This window comes from Monodelphis domestica, chromosome 1 (assembly GCF_027887165.1).
Source record: "Monodelphis domestica isolate mMonDom1 chromosome 1, mMonDom1.pri, whole genome shotgun sequence".
Taxonomy (NCBI): domain Eukaryota; kingdom Metazoa; phylum Chordata; class Mammalia; order Didelphimorphia; family Didelphidae; genus Monodelphis; species Monodelphis domestica.
This window is the reverse complement of record NC_077227.1, coordinates 539325905-539347896: the sequence shown is the minus strand read 5'-3', so window position 1 is coordinate 539347896 and position 21992 is coordinate 539325905. Positions and strand designations below refer to the sequence as shown.

General features: G+C 35.8%; 1 protein-coding gene across 3 annotated transcripts in view; it reads right to left on the bottom strand.

The window, feature by feature from the left end:
* Positions 1-21992, bottom strand: part of MBOAT2 (membrane bound O-acyltransferase domain containing 2) — a 226859-nt gene that overhangs the window by 52172 nt on the left and 152695 nt on the right. For all 3 annotated transcript variants that reach the window (XM_056813330.1, XM_056813328.1, XM_056813329.1), the window contains exon 5: positions 9160-9215. In XM_056813330.1, the coding sequence (XP_056669308.1) occupies positions 9160-9215 (56 nt within the window). The remainder of the gene's footprint in view (positions 1-9159; positions 9216-21992) is intronic.

Below are 21992 nucleotides of genomic sequence, written 5' to 3'. Positions count from 1 at the left end.
GCCTCAGTCTCCCCTAAATTTTAATCTTTACATCTTTCCACTGCTCTTTGGAAGAACCTCCACTTAAGGTCTTCAGGGAATGTGGTATTCCAGGGCTCAGAGCAGCATCAGAAAAAGTGTTTTTAAAAAAGGAATCTTTGTTCCAGGGAGAAGCCTGGACTTATTAGCAAGCTTCTAGGATCTCAACAAAGTCAAAATCATCCAATATATAAGAAGCATACTATTATGTGGTCACAATAGCTAAAATGCTTTTCTATACTTATAAACCAAGACTCCCAAAGTGAGGGGATTAGAAAGGAAGGAAGGATAAGGAAATTCACCTGCTTATCTGAGTCTACCTCTGCCAAATACTGGCCTAGCAACATGTTATATGTACAATCTAAAAAGCCCACTAGTATGGAGAGGCTCGTCATTAGATAGGCGACTATAAATCAACGAATCTTTGGAAATGACATGGCAAGAAACTGAAATAAATAGGAAATAATCCTGTATGAATCCCTTCTTCTGCTGCTATGATGATGCTGGGGGGAGGGGAGCAAGTAGATAGACTGTAGTAAGAACAGTTTTGAAACTGTCTAGAAAGTTTATTATTAATTTTTAAGGATATTACTTTTAAAGGATAATCTTTGCTCAATGAATAAGAGTTTCACAGTACTGGAATAATTGAGTTGCTGCTATTGATATTAATTTTCCCTATAGATAAAATCAAAGAACATGATGAAGTTGCTTCTATGTGGAGAAATAGCTCCTCAGAGGCCAACAAAGGAACTGTTAAAATGTTAACTTATACCCCAAAACAGTATTCACTCAATGTTTCTTCAATTCACCCTAGAGTGCTTCTAAGGAAGACAAGCTAAATAGAGTACCATGAATAAACTTCAGGTTTGGAACAATTTCCATATTAGAAGATGGAATCAATAATTTGTAAGGAGAAAATGGCAATATCTTTCAAACTAAGTCCATGTATATTTTAATATTTATTACTTCATTGAGTAAGTAGAAAAATATTAAGGTGAAAACTATACTATAATCTGATGTGGGATGATTAAATAAAATACTCAAAAGTCTCACTGATACCTTATATATATTCTCTTCAAGAAGAGAGATGGTGAACGCTAGAGTAAAACATAATGTATAATCATCATAACAAAAATAAAATTGACTATATCTTTTTTTAAAACCCTTACCTTCAGCCTTACATTCAATACCATGTATTGGTTCCAAGGCAAAAGAGTGGTAAGGGCTAGGCAATAGGGGTTAAGTGACTTGCCCAGGGTCACACAGCTAGGAAGTGTCTAAGGCCAAATTTGAACCCAGTACCTCCAATCTCTAGGCCTGGCTCTCACACCACTGACCTACCCAGCTGCCTCCAAAATTTACTATAACTTAATAGAGAATAAACATAGAGAAGTTACCTCAAAATTATTCGTTTGTGGTCAATTAGGAATATCAACTGGTTAAAGGTCAAAATTAATTGCCAAATTAGCAGAAAGGGCAATAAAAGTGGTACGTAATTTAAATAGCTCAATCTGATCACTTTTTTTCCTGATCACTTTTTAAAAGTTAATAACTTCCCCCAAAGGTGAAATTGATAAAAGTAAGGATCCTAAAGACTCAGACTGTATCATTTCTTAGGAAAACCAAATGAATATATAATAGTTTTCACAGGAAGACCACCAAAAAAAAAAGGTCCAAGAAACCACCTCGACTGGGAGACAGCTTTTCATTAAAAAAAAAAAAGCTGCAACCATCAGGGGCAACAATGGTTTAGAAAAGAGTTCACTATAAAACAAGAAAGAAGAGGAAGAAAAGAAAATTCTAAGCAGTATGACATCATAATACAATGAAAAGCAGATAGAATAAAACTGTGGTAAGATGAAAATGGTAAGACCTAGAAGAGCCCACATATCCCACAAATACTCTAGAAAAGCTCTAAAAATGCACATTAAAGAATAATGAAAAAGAATCAGCTATAAATTCCTCTATTCAGTCTTAGATATCAGAAAAGGTCTGGTATCATAGTGCTAAATTGTGAAACAAAGATAATCTAGAGTAAACACAAAGTAAAATAAGAAACTGCCAGAACCACAGAGGGATAATAAGCCAGGCAGTGCCCAGCACATGCTACCCAGGAGCCCTACCCCTAACTGAGACAAGAGACAATCTGGAATGACCCAGGAGTCCATCAGTGGCAAGAGTTTAGGGGAGATCCATGACCAAAGTGAGCGATCCAGGGGCCAATCTGAAACAGAAATAGGGAAAGAGCAGCACCCAGTACAGATGACACAGGGGCCTGCCCCATCCTCATGCACAATAGCAGACAGGAATATAGCAGTGTCGTAGAGCAAGTGCAGTAGGAAACAGCCAGTGCAGTGCCCAGTGTGTGGGGATTCAGGGGATCGAGAGGAGGCAAGAGACAGGGCCAGAATCTAGGCAACCTATACCTGACCACAGGTCCATGCAGCCCATACTCTATCTAGCATTCAGGCATCCTGGGCCAGAATTACAATAATAGACAAGGTTAGACAATGCCTGTAAAATGTAGGGCCTAGTCTTAGTCACAGAACTTAGAATTAAGCACAGCCTTACTCACATCATCCAGGAATATGGGAGTGTAGTTGGACCCTAGCACAAGCCCCCAATCCAGAAAGTGATGCTAGAGAAATGAGTGAACAGGAGAAAATGTCAAATACAACATAGAAATACCTTGGACTGACAGAAGCTCAAAAGGGTAAACCCAGAAGAAGAGAAAAATTCCACAAGTCCAAGTAGAACCTCAGAGAAAAAGAATGTCCTGGCCACAAGGACCATAAGAGTACCTGGAAGAAATGAAAGAAGAGATACAAAATGGAACATATAGGGAGGAAAAAATGTCAGGGAGAATTAATATCTTAGAACAGATGGTGGTAAACTGGAATCAAGAATTCAACTCTCTGAAAACTAGGATTTAAAAAAAATAACTCCATGAGACAATAAAAAATAGTAAAACAAAAGCAAAGAACTGAAAAAAAGAATAAAATGTAATTGTATGTTACCAAAATAATTGGCCTGAAATATAGGTCAAGAAGATATTTTATCTAAGAATCAGTGAACTACTTAAAATCCATTAACAATCAAAACCATAGTGTGAATATAACATTTCATTTCAAGAAGTCATGAATGTAAATTGAACCAAAGAACAGGGTGAAAATAGAAATAATCCACCTATCATCTGAAACAAATCCCTAAATGACAGTTTCTAGTAATGCTATAACCAAAATCCAGAGATTCCAAATTAAAAGAAAAATTATTGCAAGCAGACAAAAAGAAAGCATTCAAGTACCAAGAAACCATAATTGGGATCACACAAGATTTGCCAGCTGACACTATAAAGGAATACAGAACTTGAAACATTGTGTTCCAAAAGGCAAAAAGAAAAGATTTTGGCAATACTGAGTAGACAGAAAAATCCAGTTGAAAATACCTAGAGAATATAATAAAATATAATATAATTATACTGCAGAACACAACTATCAAGCACTTTTATAGTACAAAGGGACCTAAATAATTTGAGAAATATTATTTGGGGTAGGTTGAGCCAACATATTAAGAAAGACAACACTATCTAAATAACTTAATTTACTTATTCAGTTCCATACTAATAAAACTTGAAAACAATTTCTTAAAAGTGAAAAGGAAGGTGGCCTAGAAGTAACAAATCTCACAGTATAATACACAACAGCAATCTTCAAAATGATTTGGGGCTGGTTAAAAAATAAAGATAGTCTAATGCTTGCTAAAACTAAAAACTGGGTTCAAATCTGATCTCAGACACTTCTTAGCTGTGTGGCCCTGGGCAAATTACTTAATGCCAATTGCCTAACCCTCACCACTCTTCTGCTATAGAACCAACATTCTGTATCAATTCTAAGAGTAAAAGTTTTGTTTTAAAAACTGCTTTAAAATGGACAGTAATCTGGCAGAAAGTAGGTGTAAGCCATCATCTCAAGACATCTTCAAAGATGAGTCCAAATAGATAAATGACTTAGATATAAAGAGTGATATCATATGGGAAGAGTTCATGACCAAGGGCAGAGAGAATCATACAACAATTTTAATAACAAAAAGCTTTTGCCCAAATAAAACCAAAACCAGCAAAAATTAGAAAGGAAAGAGAGGCAAATACAGGGAAAAAAATCTTAGTAACCAAGTTTTTCTGATAACATCTAATATCCAAGATTTCTAAGGAACTGCCCTAAATTTATGAGAAAAATAATTGTTTCTCAACAGAAAAGTGGTTAAAGGAGATGAACAGGATTTTCAAGGAAAGCATTCTAAAAATGCTCCACATCACTAAAAACTAGAGAAAGTCAAATTAAAACAACTCTTAGTTTCCAACTCACACTCATCAGAAAGGTTAAGATGATAATTGTTGGAGAGGGAGCAGGAAACCAAGCACACTGGTACATTATGGGTAGTGCTGTGAAATGTCCTAAAAACAATTTAGAATTATGCTGAAAGTCACTAAAAGTCCTTTGACCCAGAAACATAACTACCAGGTCTATCCTCCAAAGAGAACACTGCTCATGTATTAGAGAATGGCTAAACAAATTATACTATATTAATGTAATAGAATATTATTTTGCCATAAAAATGATAAAATGGGTAGTTCCAACAAACTGTGAGGAGATGTATGAACAAATACAGAATGATGTCAACAGAACCAAGAGACCAACTTAACAACATTAGAAAAACAACTTTGAAAGATTTTAAAACTCTGATCAGGCAAAAATAAACCATGATTCCAGATGACCAAACATAAAACAGGCTACTCATCTCCTCACAAAGCAGTAATGAACTCCAAATTCAAAATGAGATCTGTGGATTGGGGAAGAGTTTATGACCAAAGGAGAGGATCACAGAAAAAAAATGGACAATTTTAATTATATAAAAGTTAAAATTTTTAATTTTTCAAATTATACATAATTTAAATTATGTTTATAAATGGGGAAATTTTTGTAGTAAGTTTATGACAAAGGTCTCATACCTATTCAACATAGGGCACTGATTTAAATCATAAGAACAACTATTTCTGATAGATAGATGATTGAAGGATATAAACAGCTTTCAGAGGAAGAAAATGAAGCTAATAACAACCATATGGGAAAAAAAAAAACACCAAATCATTACTAATTAGAAAAATGCATCTTGGGTTCTAACTTATACTCATCAGATTGACAATGACAAAAGAAGAAAATAAAAATTGTTAGAGGGGCCCTGGGAAACCAGACACACTAATACACTACCAGTGGCATGATGAACTGGTCCAGCAACTTCTATGCCTAAAAAGTAAAGAAAATTTTGCATATATACCTGTTGATCTAGCTATTCTAATACTAGATCTATACTTGAAGGAGATCAAAGAAAGAAGAAAAGAATATATATGTAAAAAAAAATATATATATATATATAGTAGCTCTTTCTGTTTTAACAAAGAACTAGAAATTAAGGGGATGACTTTCTATTGTGAAACTTAAATTTTGTTATACAAATGTAATGGTACACTGCACTGTAAAAAAAATGGCACAATGGACAAACCTGAGAAGACCTGTATGAATTGATACAGTGAACAGAACCAGGAAAACAATTTATACAGTAACTACTGTGCAGATGGAAAATTTGCAATACCTGGGCTACCTTCCCCGCATCCTTTTAAGTTATGTCCTCATTTTACATAAGAATGCTTAGGAGATAAATTGGGCTGAGACTCATGTTGTGGGGTTCTTTTTTTCAGAGCTTGTGCTTTTGGTGAAGTGCTGCAGGGGTGAGTCTCTGTCTCTCTTTGCTCTGCTCACTTGACTGAAAGAACCTTTTTTCCTTTCCTATTATCATTATTATTATTATTATCCTATAATTTTTGGCAAACAGGAAGGGATTTCAGAACTAGAGGAACCAGATTTCTTTTTCTGCTGTGGTCTTCCCTCTCCTCTTTTCTTTCTCCCTTCTCTTTCCAGGAAACCCTTCAAAGCTTTCTCAGGCTCATTGCCTACACTTGACCACCAGGAGAGCTGGGTAACCAGGTCTCTCCCTCACAGAGGCTGTTCCTGCCAACTCTTTCTGCTGCTACTGCTGCTTGCTGTTCCTGCTACTGGTAAGCTTTAAATTTCCTGCCCCAAACCGCAGGCCAGTGGAGGGAGATCAATTTTTCCTTTTCAGGTGGGATACTGGGCCTCTTTCCTAACTAAGTCCTGTTCCAAAAACAACAACAACAAAAAAAAAACCCACCCCACCCAGTTTCCTATACTCCCTCTTTACCTGAATTTTTTCCTCTCATTTTTTATATTTACAGCATATGGTACCAATATTGAAAAGATTTTTTAACTGCTTTAATTTTTGCAATAGAATAAGCTAAGATGTCCATTTGCCTAGCATATATATGCATTCCCAAAAAGCTTTGGAATTTCAACCTGCCACTAACTTATATCATGAGACTTTTGTTCAATGACTATGTCTGAATCAAGGCAAAAACAGACCACAAAGGAGCTCAGAAGCTGACCTGCAAAGTGCCACATAAGTACAAAAGGTAAAAAAAAAAAAATATATATATATATATATATATATATATATATATATATATATATATATATATATATATATGGGGATTGATGACATTCTGCGCAAATATCACAAGGACTTGATCATGTATGAGACCTGAGGTTGTGGCTGTTTTACATTTGTTAAATGCAGGACTTCCTTGTACCACACTCTTTATCAAGTATATAACATCAGTTTTTCTGGCTCAGGATCCATTATCCTTGAAAGCAAGGGAAAAAAAAGGTCGAACCAGGGAATGCTATTTCCCATTTGTTTCAAGACCTAGTTTTTTTTTCTATTTTTTTTTTCATGATGTGACAACTTATTGTAGTCCAGACTGCTAAACTGGGTTAGTGAGTGATTGTTGTTGCAGGCTTATGGGACATGGATCACTACAAGAACCTGTTGTGATTTGTGAATATTTTTTCCCTTTTTCCTATAATTTTTTTCACATTTTTGAAATTCTATATTTCATTTAGAGGTCATTTTTAAATTTCCTTGATTTCTTTGATGTTTTTGATAATTGATCCATATTCCTTATTACTTGACCATGTATCCTTGTGTGATTCCTAAGTATATCCCTATATCCTCCTCAGGGGGGAATGTGTTTTTATTTTGTAATGAAAAGTTTTAAGTTCATTTTGAGAAAAAAAAATTTAAGGGTAAGAAATTTGCTGCCTTCTGGAATCCAGAGATTGAATTCCTTGTGGAAGATGCCATGGAGATGCCTGCAGAGACTGCATGCTGCTCTAGGAGTTCCTGAGCAAAACTGAATATGCAGATCTGAACTTTGAGGGGTTGAATACATTTGTTTATATGTACTTTGTTGTACCAAAGGGGACTTCCCCCTAATTGGTTTTTTTCTTGATTCTCTTTTGTTTCCTTATCCCCAAATTGTTGTATTTTCTCTATGCAAAATTGTATATATCTTAATTATGTTTAAAATGATCCATTGGAGAGACTGGTCTCCCAAAGGATCACAGGAGGAATTGTACAGATGGAAAGTTTGCAACACCTGAGATACCTTCCCAGCATCCTTTTAAGTTATGTCCTCATTTTACATAAGGATGCTTAGGAGATAAATTTGGCTGAGGCCCATGTTGTGGGGCTCTTTTTTCAGAGCTTGTGCTTTTGGTAAAGTGCTGCAGGAGTGAGTCTCTGTCTCTCTTTGCTCTGCTCACTTGACTGAAAGAACCTTTTTTTCCATTCTCTCTGATTATTATTATTAAAATCCCAAACTACATTATACATATGAAAAACAAGGCAAAAAACTTGAGAATTCTGAGCAATGTAACAACCAATAATGATTTCTAGAGGACTGATGATGAAGCCTGGAACTGACCATTTATCTCTTGGCAAAGATGTGAGGGACTCAAGATGCTGCCTAAGACAGATGTTTTCAAACACATCCAGTATAGGAATGTGTTTTTCTTGACTATGCATATTTGTTACCTGGGCTCTAATGTGTTTTCCTTTTTTTTTTTTAAACCAACTGGGGCAGGGTAGGAGGGAGAGAAAGGAATGTAGTAGGTAGAAAGGAAGAAAAGAGGATCTATTAAGGAATCTTTTTTAAAAAATAAAAAGGCTGAGAAAAAATATAACAATAGAAAGAAGGCCAAAAAGACCCAAAGAGAATTAACACTGCTCTAAATGTTAAAAGTTGAACTTATCATATTAGCAAGAAAAGCAATTCATACAAAAAAGATTTGCATAGTATAATGTCTGTGTATATACATATATATAATCCTCTCTTTATTAAAGTTTTTAAATTTTTTAATATATATACAGTGAGTGACCCAGGGTCACTTTTACCCTATAATCAGGTACTATACTATGCATGCTCTACTCTTCTGAGATACCCCTATAATGTGAAATAAAAGCAGGGTCAGGAAAATACTTTTTAAAGCTTTTATTTTAATTGTCTTCTATATTTACATTGCCCTTTTTTTTTTTAACACATCTCTCACTCAGTGAGCCACATTTTATAAAAAAGAATAAAAAGAAAGAGAAAAAAGCATTTCAGTAAGGCTAGCTAACACATTAACTGAGTTTGACCTAAGGTCTCTGAATAAATTTACCATTTTTCCCTTCTACTATTCTGCTTCTAAAATATATTTTTAGCATGCATGTATATATTTATAGTATAAATATTTATAGACACTTGTATCTATACACACATATAGACACATTATACATAATTATTACTAAGCTAACATCCTTCCCAAATTCTTCTATAGATTTTCTGAGATTTGGAGTGCCACAAAAATGTCATGGGGAAAAATTATTGTAGTGATAACTCTGAACATATAATTTCATTGTTTAGAGAACTTCTTGTATAGAAACTCCTTTCCCAAATGGAGAAGGGTCAACATTTCTAAAACTTGTAATCTTACAGAACATCTAGAGGATAAGTGACTTATTCATGGCCATATAGTTAAAAAAGTTTCAGAGGTCTGAATGAAGGCCAACTCTTCTGTCCATTGAACAACACCTTTTTTAGGGTAGATTTTATTTATCTGAAAAAATGGAAGAAAAAAGTCTTTGATGAAGAATTTAAAATAAGTAAATTCAGCTTAAAATCCTTACCATCGTGAATCTCATAAGCCAAACTAGTGATCTTCTGTGTAATTATCATCATTGGGCTGTGGCAAAGAAAATGAAAACATTTTAAAAGAAAATCATAAGCACAATACCTAAATATTTTTAAATGATTTCTTCATTGTTTTTATGACAATAAGTTGATTAGAAAATTTCATTCTACAATTTGTTTACAAAGATATGTTTCAAAGAAAAAGAGAAACATATCAGTAGTAACAAAAACAAATGGTATTTTTTAAATTCTGAAATGTAATTATAACATGTTTCTATAATCTTAGTGTAATCATTTTTCAAATAAAAAAGATAAAAATGAATATCTTATGTCTAGTAAATCATGAATGTTGCTATTTCAATATGGTTACATTTCTAAAGAAAAAATTCATATTGGAAAAAACAAGTATTTTCCTGATTAATCTGAAAAGTTAAGTACAAAAAGAGGTCCTTTACTCCTTCAAAGACATTTACTAGTGATAGTTATCAGATAGCCAAGACGACCACTTGTCAAAGTCTTAAACCTATATATATAATAATGAAACTAAGGGGCTAAGCTTCATATATTGATGAACTAAAGTGAAAATAATGTGCACATAACTAGAGGCATTTCAATAAAACTAATCAACACATTCACCAAGTCTAAAATTATATGCAAAGTTCCATACCCATTATTCCTCATCTCTGCAAAAAAGAGAGGAAGGTGATTCTCCTCATCTTTTCTTTGGAAATAAGTCTGGTCATTATAACTATATAGCAACATTATATTTTTATATATGATACTCTGGTTCTACTTACTCCACACACTACCACTTCATGTTAAGTCTTTCCCAAGATTCTCTGAATTCTTTCTATTGATGATATTTTTATAGTATAAAAAATTCTATTATGCCCATATAATACAATTTGTTTAGGCATTCTCCAAATGATGGACATTTACTTTGTTTCCACTTCTTTGTTACTACAAAAAGTACAGATATGAATGTTGTGTTGTATATAGGGACTTTCTTTTGGTCCTTTGTGATCCTTGGTTATGTATCTAACAGTGGAACCTCTAGGTCAAAGAGCATGGAAATTTTAGTCTATTTTTTAAAAAATCCAAATTGCTTTCCAAGATTAGGCTAATCTACATATTCAACAGCATTACTGGGTATATCACTGCATATTTAAAAAGTATACAAGAAGGGGGCATCTGGGTGGCTCAGTGGATTGAGAGCCAGGTCTAGAGATGGGAGGTCCTGTGTTCAAATCTGACCTCAGATACTTCCTAGCTGTGTGACCCTGGGCAAGTCACTTAACCCCCAATGCCTAGCCTTGGACCTTGGAACTGAGACTTAGTATTGATTCTAAGACAGAGATATTGATTAAAAAAAAAAAAGAAAGCTATCGCAAGTCCTGACACAGAGGCATGATATATTAGTAAAAGCAAACTTCAATTATCAGTCAGTTAACATAACAGTTAACATATCAGTCAGTTAAGCATTTACTATGTACCAGATGCTGTGTTAACAGCTAAGGACACAAAGAAAGGAAAATATATGTAGTTTCTGCCCTGAAGGAGCTTCCATTTTAATATGGGATACATCATACAGACAACTACGTATATATAAGATATAGATAATGTAGACGAAATCTGAGAGGAAAGTTACCATAAGTGGAGGAGGAGAGGCTTCCCCCAAAACAGAGCCATGAAGAAAGCCAGTAGGTGGAGGGGAGGGAGAAAGCATTATAGGCATAAGAAACAGATAGTGAAAAGGGAGGATGGAGAATAGCGTGAGAGCTCCAGAAAGGCATCATCACTGAGTTGTAGAGTTCACTGACGAGAGTAAATGTAAGATGATTGGAAAGACAGGAAGGGGCTGGTTCTTGAAAAGCCTCAGAAGCCAAGCAGAAGATTTTATATTTGATGCCGGGGAGCTCCTGGAGTTTATTTAAGGCAGTAACATGATCACGGAGTTGAGGCTGACATTGACAGTGTGAGCATGGTCCCTAGGATGAAGGTAGCGCCCCTGACAGTAATAAGGATTTGAAAAGAAAAAAATGTCTGAGAGGGAAGATAATGACTTTGGATTTGGACATGTCAGGTTTGAGATGTCCCCAAAAGCAATTGATTATAATATATTAGAGCTCAGGGAGACGTCAGGGTGGATATATTTGCCTGTAACCTAGAGGCTTTGAAGCAATTTTAAGCTTTAACAGCTTAAATAATTTTAATAGCTGAAAACTGTGCTAAGACTTTTGGGACACCTTAAAGAGCTGAAAATCATCTGCAGAGACAATTGAACCCATGAGAGCTGATGAGATCACCAAACAAGACAATATAAAGGGAAGAAAAAAAAAAGAAAGCCCCAGCCAGAGCCAGGGGAAATACCTAAAAAGTTAGTGTAACCAGGAGGAGTAGCCCAGACTGAGAAGAGGCAGAGAGAGAGTCAGGAGAAGCTAGGAGAGAGCAGCACCATGTAAATCTGGAGAAGAAAGAATATCCAAGAGAGGAGGGTGAATGACAGGGTCAAAGAGCCATAGGAAGGTCAAAATGAATGGGGACTGAGAAAAGGTCATTAGGTTTGGCAATTAAAACATCAATGGCAATAGTTTCATTTAAATGATGAGGTTAGACATGAGAATGCAGTTAAGAGAGTGAGAGGAAAGGAAATGGAACCATCAATTCTAGATGTCTTTCTCCAAGAGTTTAGACACAAATCAGAGAAAAGACATAGGATGATAACTTATGGAAATGGCTAGAACAAGTGAAAATTTTTAAAGGATGGGAAAGACATGGGTATATTTATAGGCAGCATGGAAGCAACCAATAAAAAGGGAAAGAGTGAGAGTAATGGAGGTGGAAATCTGCCAGACAAAATGAGATCATTCATGGGCAACAGTTAAAGATTTTGCCTTGACAAGGAGAAGGGACACCTTAATTAATCTGAATATATGCTGAACTTTTCTCTCTGCCAAAAGCAGAGCAGGAAATGCATTTTTGACTTGCCTTAATAATAATTTCATCCTTAAAAAGATAGAGGAAATGATATGGGGAAACAATTCTGAGGAAGTAAAAAGAGAGAATTATCTAAAACCATACATAAGATACACAATTACTTTACTAAAACAACTTAATTTTTAAAAAATGCATGTAACAGCAGGTGAAAGAAGTATGGCTAATAATGCAAGAGGAATACTAAAGTTTAGCATGATTCTATAAGAATTGTGTTAAAAATTCTAAAGCTCAAGTTAAGCTAACTTTCAGAAAGAAAATTATGGGGAATAAAACAGATTATTTTTTAAATTATATTGAGGAAGAGAAGAATAAAAGAGGGAACATGGACATTGAATGGAGGGAACCATCAAATATGTATACATCAAAGGCCTACTATGTACTAGACACAATGTTGAGGTCTGGAGATACAAAGACATAAAAATGGAAAAAAAGAAATAATTCTTGCCCTCAAGAAGCTTACATTTAATTGTAGGAGTCAATACATATATGTGCCATAAATGTTTTACTCCTTGAAACATATGCAAGAATGAGCCTGTAAGGTTTATCTCATGAAGCATGCAGAGAATTCTCCTGGCAGAATTTAAGGATACATATGCATCAGTGCTAAAGAAGTTGAGCTTTGCCAAGTGACTGCCCTTACAAGTGACTGATTAGAAAGACCTATATTGATTCAGAGGACTTTAAAAAGCAAGTGACTGTCCTCTGTCTTACACTTTCTTGGCTCAATGAATAGCAAATTGTTTCCTTCTTGGGCTTTTTGTAAAGGATGAAGAAAAAGCTGCCTTTCCTCTATGTTAGTTGAAACGGTGAACTCTAAGAATGGGCCCCTGGCCCTTCTGTTTTGTGTTCCTGCCCTAATTACAGTTGACCAAACAGAAATTCAGATGTGAATATGTATTTAACAATGAAAGCAGGCTCAAGAATGTGATATTGGGGTCCATCTTGGATCCTTCGACTGGAGATGACTGGCCCCAAGAGGAATGATCTGAAATTATGTTCTTCTTAAATAAGATGAACATCAACACAAGAATGAAACCAGCACCCACCAAGAGGTCAGAACATATAGACCTGGAAGGAATTGTCTAGGCAGTGCAAAGCCAAGGAAAAATGAGACATGTTGATTTAGGGATCTCCCAAAATATTTCATGTCTTGATATTTTAAGTATTAATCTCCTTGGAGAATGTAATAGTATATTGTTATTAAGTCTTAAATCTTTGTCATTGCATGTTTGTGAATCTCTTATGTTAAGCATTTCTTTTGCACAGGGAAAGGCTGTCATCTTATACCTGTTCTTCATTGTACAATGAATACCTTTCAACATCCTCTTTTAGGAGATACCTTGACCTAACCTAAGCTTTAAATAATTCTTCCTCTTAATGGAAAGTAATAAATGCCTAAGCATCCCAAGACTAGCAGTATTTTTATGCATATGAATAGATATAGAATATTTACAAGGTAGTTTTTAGAAGAAGGGCAGTAGTAGCTGGGAACATCAGGAAGTGCTTCATGTAGAGTCACTACTTAAGTCAAAGTGATCCTCAGAGGTAGAAACTGGAGACTGGAATGATGATTCTCAGAAAAGAAAAAGAAAATTCAAGAACAGAGGTCTGAATCAAAAAGACTATAACTATATATATATATATAAAGAGCTATAACACTGGGCCAAAATCTATAAATATGAAACTTAATAGCAACAAATGTAAAACAAAGCACAAAGTTTGCAAATGTTAAGTTGAAAAAATATCAAATTAATAAAATGTGTTTGGGCATCTTTTGAAGAAAGATCTTGGTAGCTTTAACAGGAAAGGTAATGAGTTCTGTTTTGGACATGCTGAGTTTAAGCAACCTAAGGGGCATCCAGTTTGAAATGTCTAATAGGCAGTTAAGAGAGCCAAGATTAAAGCCTGGGAGAAAAACTAGGCTTGGCTATGCTAGCAGTCATCTCTAAAGAGGTGAAAATAAAATCCCTGGAAGATTAGGTGATCACAGAGCAAAGAGAAAGAAGAGAGTCAAAGATAGAGGTTTGCAGTATCCCTTTAGTTATAGGAGTGTTATATGGATGATGAACGAGTAAAGGAGAAGGAGTGATACCAAATGATGACAGAGAGTTGCACAACTCTTCTGTTTTTACTTTCTCTGCCAAGAAGAATAATCTTTGGACTGGAAAGCACAGAACAAAAATGGATAACAGGGAGGTGGCACTCAAGATAAATGAGATAGAGGGCTACTCTTGATGAGTTACATTTGAAGGCAATTAACAAAGTGACAGATGTTACTGATGAACCAATGCCAGAAATACGTTAAAGGCCATAAAGAACTAGAGAAGTGCTATAGGAAAGGAGAATACTATCCTGTTTCTTAAAAAAGCTGTAAACCATTTGCCAATGAACTCGATTGATTACTGGGATATTGAATGGAAGTTAGGGAACATCTAGAAAAGTAAATGGTGAGGGGCAGCTGGGTGGCTCAGCTGGCTGGATTGAGAGTCAGGCCCAGAGACAGAAGGTCCTGGGCTCAAATCTGCTCTCAGACACTTCCTGGTGACAATGGGCAAATCACTTGAACCCCATTGCCTAGCCCTTACCACTCTTCTGTCTTAGAACCAATACTGTATACTGTGGGGGGGGGGAGGGATAGGGATACTGTGATAGGGATTTAAAAAAAAAGAAAAGAAAAATAAATGGTAAATCAGGGTGGTAGGGCCACAATTTCTTGACACAACTCTCTTTCCATATATAACCCCTAGTGGTTTCTGTGATGAAGCTTCCTCCCTTGACAAAAACCTAAGTGGTCCCAGCTCTGACACTGTTTTCCTAGCCTAAGACCAATAAAAAGTCCAAGCCAAGGAGATTCCATACTTCTCAGACCTGGAGGTACCTGAGACCATCTAAGTTGCTATGTTTGATGACTAACTGACCAGAAGAAGTATTTCACGGTAGAGACAAGGAAAGCTAGGTTCAATAAAGCCAAGTGCCATTGTATTCTTAGTACATTATGGCCAAAGTAAACCTTCTTATGCATGCCTCATTTTATCCCAATATTAAACCTGAACTAAGAGGCTTTAGAGCCAAATTTTTAACAGCCAGGAAACATCAAGAAGGTCATACAAGTCTAACCTAACTTCTTTTTCTGACATGGTTCCTAGCTTGGAAGACAAAAACCATGAATAATTCCTTTAAAAACTAGAAAAAAAAACATATAACTTTGTTCCAAGACTCTGATCATTAATGTCAAGTCAGGCACAAAACAAGAACATATATGCAAAACTATGGTTATCATGTAGGAAATCCAGTAAAAGGCCTAAACAGATGAGGGTTTCCTTCCTGATGGTCAAATTCCTCTGGATCCCATGTGCAGACAGCACTTAGTGACTGCAACATGGCCAAAAATAACACAGTCTTCTAAAATAAATTTATAATCACTTGAAAGAGTTTGGGCTGCATTAAAATAGGTATTGCTTCCAAGAATGAAGTGGTCATAAACTCACTGTACTATGCTCTTGTCAGACTACATCTAGAAGGACACTGATAATCTGAAGAATACCCAGAGGAGGGATAAAAAAATCCTAATAACAAATATGCCTAATCAAGCAAAACAAATTCCAACATTAGCCTTGTCTGAAAATGCACCTAATCCATCTGCCAAGACCCTGTTCATCATTCTTTTGGTATTATGATCATTGTAGTGAACACAGTTCTGAAATTCTTTAAAGTTGGCTTTCTTCATATAATGTTGTTAAGGTATAATTTATTCTCAGGATTCTACTCACTTTAATCTTCATCTGTTCATTCAAATCCTCCTAGTTTCTTTGAAACTGTCCTTTTTGTGATTTCTTATGGCACAGTAATTTTCCACTATATTAACATATCACAATTTATTCAGCTGTTATCTAATTGATGAGCACTCTCTGTTTCTAATTCTGTGCTATAATAAAAAGAGATGCCACAAGCAATGATTTCTGTGGGATACAGTTGTGGTATCACTGGGTGCAAGTGTATGTTCAGTGTAGTGACTTTTGGGACATAGTTTCAAACTGCCTTCCCAAAATGGTAGAACCAATTTATAGTCCCGCCAACAGAATACTAGAATATCTGTTTTTCCCTAGTCAACCCCTCTAGCAACTGTCATTTCCCTTTTCTGTCAAAATTTGTCAAACTGAAGGGTATGAAATAGAATCACAAGGTTGTTTTAATTTGCATTATTCACTCTTTAAAAATATTCTTCACAGCTCAGGCCCCATTTTAAGAATACATCCTTTACAAATCCTTTACATATAGATGTAAAGCAGCTGATGTTATATATTTATGTTTCCAAGCCAATTAAGATAGCCCTTAATCTTTCCTTTTGTGGCTAAAATATAATTCAATTTTTAGTCCTTCTTTATAAAGTCAATATTCTAACTTTTAAAATAATTTGGTCTATATAATAAATTCTAAGAACACCTTGCATTCCTGGGAGTTGAATGAAAAAATTTTGATTTCATTCAATTAAAAAAAAACACTTTGGGGAAAAAAATCACATTCTTTAAATGAAGAAAATTAGTCTTGATTCTTTTCACAGTACTTTTGGGTAATTTCCTACATTTAACCCTTGAATTCTATACACAATACATAGAAAGACATAAATATAATAAGGATTAATATTGTATTTTATATATCTTTGTGCTTTTCTTCCATGATGATTAAGGTTTTAAAAATTAAACTGTACAATACTCCTGTGAATTTAAATGGTTGTAGTGATTTATATGAAAGATGTGAACAAATGAAAGTAGAAACATTTAAAAGAACTTTTCCCAAATTCTCATGCTATCAATGACAAAGCCAAGAATGCTGCATTGAACTACTGTCTACTTAGCAAAAAGATAAGGTGAACCAAATTTGACTTTCAAACTAATTTCTAAGGAAAATAAAAATTAACTTGGATTTGTTTTTCTATTTAGATAGTATTAAAATCCTATTTCTAAAAATGTTTCTCCAGAGCAACCAGGTCCACTTGGCCCCCTGATCACAAAAACCTGGACAATAATAACCTAATCAGCATCAGAGCTGGGATTCTGGTAAAAGAGGACCAAAGGATATACCTTCTTATAAGTAATAGGAACATAGACATCAGAGTTCTAACCACCCAGTTTTTTCCCTTCTCTACTGGCTAAAGGCCAGAGACCTCCTTACAGCTAGAGAATGGGGAAGACCTAGCAGCCTGTGAAAATCTCCTTTCCCTTCTTGAAAACTATCTTTACCATTGCAGATTAAAATATGGCACTTACACTCCTAATGGTTGACTAAGGAAGGTAAGGTAGAATACTTCCCATGAAGCATTGGCATCATGAGGAGGGACATATGTTCTTGGACCTCTTGCTCAGGGTTTGTTCCGTGTTCTCTGGAACATACAGCAGAGATCAGAAATGTGCTATTAAAGCCTATAACAGCACAAAGACTTTTGGGGCACTTTGCATAGCTATGTAATTGTGATTTGCATTGTTGGAAGGAGCATCCAATTGAAGAGAACACAGATTCACTTGAGTAGTTTATATGAATTTATGTTTTCTCCCCCAAGAGACTCTAATCTCTTTAAGAGTAGGGTTTTAATTTTTTTATTTTATTTTTATCTCTGAATCATGTGAAATGTGCTTTTTGATGGAAATTTTACCTTTTACTATTGATAGCATATATTTATTTGTATTGTAACTTAGCCTCTTGATTACTTTGAATGTAGAGACACCTTCAAACTTCGTTTTCTCTGATATAAGGCAAACCTTACTGGAGTCATGTGTATCAGTCTATTTTCATAGCAGAAGGCTTATTGCTTTAAGAAGAGCAATATCAAATTTGAACAGCTTCTCACCTTTTTGCTAAAATGGAAAACAAACTGAATTTGGAGTCAGAAGATATAGATTAAAATCTGGTTTTGTCCCTTAATACCTTGGTGATCTTGGGCAAGCCACTTCACCTTTTTTAGGCCCCTGTTTCCTTATTTGTAAAATGAGGGAATAGGCTTAAGCAACTTCCAAGATTCCTTCCAACATTAACTCTATGGTGCAATTTTAAGTATGAGTACTATTTAAATAAATTAAACAACCCCATCCTGCCCTTCCGGTAAAATTCAAGATGCTGTTCTGATAACTATAACCAGGTGAGAATACTTCTCACCTTAGTCAATCATCAATTTCAAATTAATTTCAATAAAGCCCTGGACCAATTTATTTCACCTTGAAAGACATTTGATGAGCCTGAGTGACATCGTACAGCAAGTCTGTTTGGACTGGTTGAGAAAACTTGGTCATGCTCTGAGTCATCTATAACATAGCAGATAATTCAAAGTTAATGACTGAAGCTTTTGACAGCTTATAGTGCCTCTGAGAATAACTGCTAGGAGCTAGAGAAGAAGAACCCATGCCTTGGCTTGAGGAGAACCTTGTGAGCTTCAAAAGGCCTGGTAGATTCTGGACTTCCTATCAGTAAGCTAGCATCATTCCCAAATAGCTGATGGCAGCACCTTCCATTGGGAGGTGATAATAGACAGATATGCTAAGGAAAAGCAATTTCAAGGCAATGCAGGGAACCTAGTAGAAAGTTCCACCATATCTAAGGAGAGAAAATTACTTCCAACAACCAGGAACTATGAATCCCCCCTTAATCCTATGCATTCTCTAAGCTTGAGCCCACTTTCCCCTGGACTTCATTTGCTGGAGAATTTGTCTCTCTCTTTTTTTTTCCAAGGGAAAGGGGTATATGTAGAGAAGGATGCTTTATACCAGCTCTTCTCAGTATACTACCTTAGTAAGTATGCCTTTCTAAAAGCTAGTTAATAGTGGATTAATTGATATGAACAGATCATTTGGGAAGCACACCTATTGAGATATGCAAGCTACAAAGTATTAGAAGGATGCCCCCAAACCTTCAGCACTATCCCCTAGGACCCTGAAGGGAGATATATTAGTTGAGATCCGGAGACCCAATTTGCCTATGTTAGCTATTATTGGGAGAGTAAGTCCAGAGCCAGCATACACTACATTATGTTCTCTTTGAGGCAGGTACATTAAGTTCAGCAAATTTTCTCTATCCACATCTGAAAAAAGGAACATATGCTTCCTCTATAATGGGAAAACATCCCAAAATTCTCTGAGCAGTATAATTTGTATGTAACCTAAAGTGTTCTAAAATGAGTTACAATGGATTGAAAAGGAACAAACTGTTCAACATTTCACAGTTTCAACTAAAGGAAACCAAGTTATCAATCATGGGATTGTATTTTTGAAATGGGAGGAGAGTTCGTCTAGTCTACCTCCCTCATAAATAAACATAAATTTAAAAAAAAAGTAATAGAACCAAGGCCCAAGGAGCCTGGAAGGCATACTCAAAGTCACAAAGAGAGTATGGGTGTCAGTCAAGATTTGAACCCAAGGCTTCTGACTTTAAATGCTATTCTCTTCTTATTCTAATCCCAAAATAAAAAAAAATATACGTGCATATATATATATATATATACATATCATTTATTTGTTACAAAAAAGGTAGTAAGATTTATCTCCACTATACAATATAGTAGAATATTTTTCAGAAAGTTAACATTAAAGTGGAAAGAAAAATTTAATACCAATTGCAAAGATCAACTTCCATGTATTATAGACTATTGAGCTAAGCTCCAAGGCTGAATTTATGATATAAAACTTATGCATGAATGAAGTCAGGGCAATAAAGTAGTGCAATTAGCTTCTCTGATTACCTTATATCCAGTAAGAGCCTGAAAGCAAACTCCTTTACTCAGGCCCTTTATTTAATTAATTAATTTCTTTTTAAAGAAGCCCTTACCTTCCGTCTTAGAATCAATACTGGGTAATGGTTCCAAGGCAGAAGAGTTGTAAGGACCAGGCATTGGGGGTTAAGTGACTTGCCCAGAGTCACACAGCTAGGAAGTGTCTGAGCCCAGATTTGAACCCAGGATCTCCTGCTTCTGGGCCAGTCTCTCAATCTACTGAGTCACCCAGCTGTCCCTATACTCAGTCACTTTAAAAAAGTGAAAGAATAGCCACTTTTCAGTCCAGAACCTAACATCTATGTATTCTTATAGACTCTATGCCTGAACAGTGCTGCTATGGAAACGAGACCCAAGCAGATGCTGCCCTATAGCTTACCGGTTGTTGTTATCTTTGGAATTTAGTTTCTGAGATTCTGTTTAGAAAGTTTCTGGGAAACAGAAACCAGAATAAGCATCCATTTTTATTCCCCACCATATGGCAGTTGTGGACAGTGTTAAGCAGGTAACCTATTTCTAAGGACCAATTCCTCTGCCCCTTCTTCTGATTGCAGATAATGGGAATTGGAAATTGAGCAGTTTTCTTTCCCCTTGCTGGCTAAGAATTAATAGTGCATGCATGACGTTATTCCACAGCAGCCAGAAAGAACCTGGCATCTCCCCTCACCTCAAGGTCCCAGGGTAAAGAATAACTAGCCCAATGCTCATATCTCCATTAAGATGGTGGTTAATTTCCTCTTCCTTGGGCTTAATTTAGGAGAAGTTGGTCCTGCTTTACAAATAGCAGCGAGAGTTCTGAGATTTTTCCTATCCAGAGTGTTTGCTAACCTTGATTCTATACCCTACCCCATAGTGTATGTGTGTGTGTGTGTGTGTGTGTGTGTGTGTGTGTGTGTGTGTATCTCTTTGTCTGATTAATTCTGCCATGGGAAGACATGTGAACCTTGTAGAGATGAGAGGAAACACCATTAAGCAGAAGTTAAGATGAGGAAATACTGTCTACATTTGGCACACTGAAACAATAACCCTCTAGTAAGTGTGCATACATATATGTGCTATCTATGTTTATGCATGTGGGTTCATATACACATGGAAGTATCCACTTTAGAGGTTCTTAGCCCAACTGTTCTTCACATTGACAAATGGGCCAGCTCAACAGTACACCCTAAAGGCTCCTTATCCTGACTCTTACTCTCTCTGGTAAATTGGGCTTGTGGAAAGCAGTAAACTGTAGACTCCTCGGGGGTCTTGGAAAATACACTCTCGAGGGGCTCTGGGTACCTTTTCTAATACTATCACTCGAGCTGTCTTTCTAGAAGGTTCTCCTCAGTATTATTAGTTACTATCAGTTAATCAGCCATTGTTAATTAGTTTTTAGAAAGGAGTATTTATTACAATAGTATAGTTGATTCAAAGCATGCCCCAGAAGTCTGTGTTACACCCTTTCCACAAGTACACAAAGTACAAGAGAAAGTGAGTCCAAGGGTGGCAAAGGGCTAACTCACAGTTACTAGAGCCCTTTTGCTGGAGTCTTCAAGATATTCTTCTTGGGTATGATAGAGCTTTTCTGCCATCTGTGTCTAGTCTGTCCTTGGATCTTCTTTTAGATATTGTAGTCAAATTAAGTCAGAAACTATGATGGGATGCATATGAGAAAACGGAAAGTCCTCTAGACTTCCTAAATTCCTATGGTCTTCTCCCATCAAGTGAGAAGGGAGCAGAGGGAGACCAAGACTCTGATTTCCCCCCACCCTCCCAAATGACTGCCTTCTCAGGGGTTTAGCTTGAATGTTCTCTCCTCTCTGTTCAAATCTCTGGGTGTTCTGAACCAGCTCTCTGGTTTTAGATCAGCCCTAAAGGAAGTTAATCCAAACCTTTTTTTCTGAATAATGTCATTTCAGGTGATGACTAATTTACTCTGTCAATCCCTTCCCTGACACACACACACATACATGTGTATAATGTATGTTTAGAAACATATACTTATTTACATGTGCACATATATATATATGGGTGGGTGAGGATACACACATATGTATGATGTTCCAAAAGTTTTAAGCTTTAACAACCTAAATA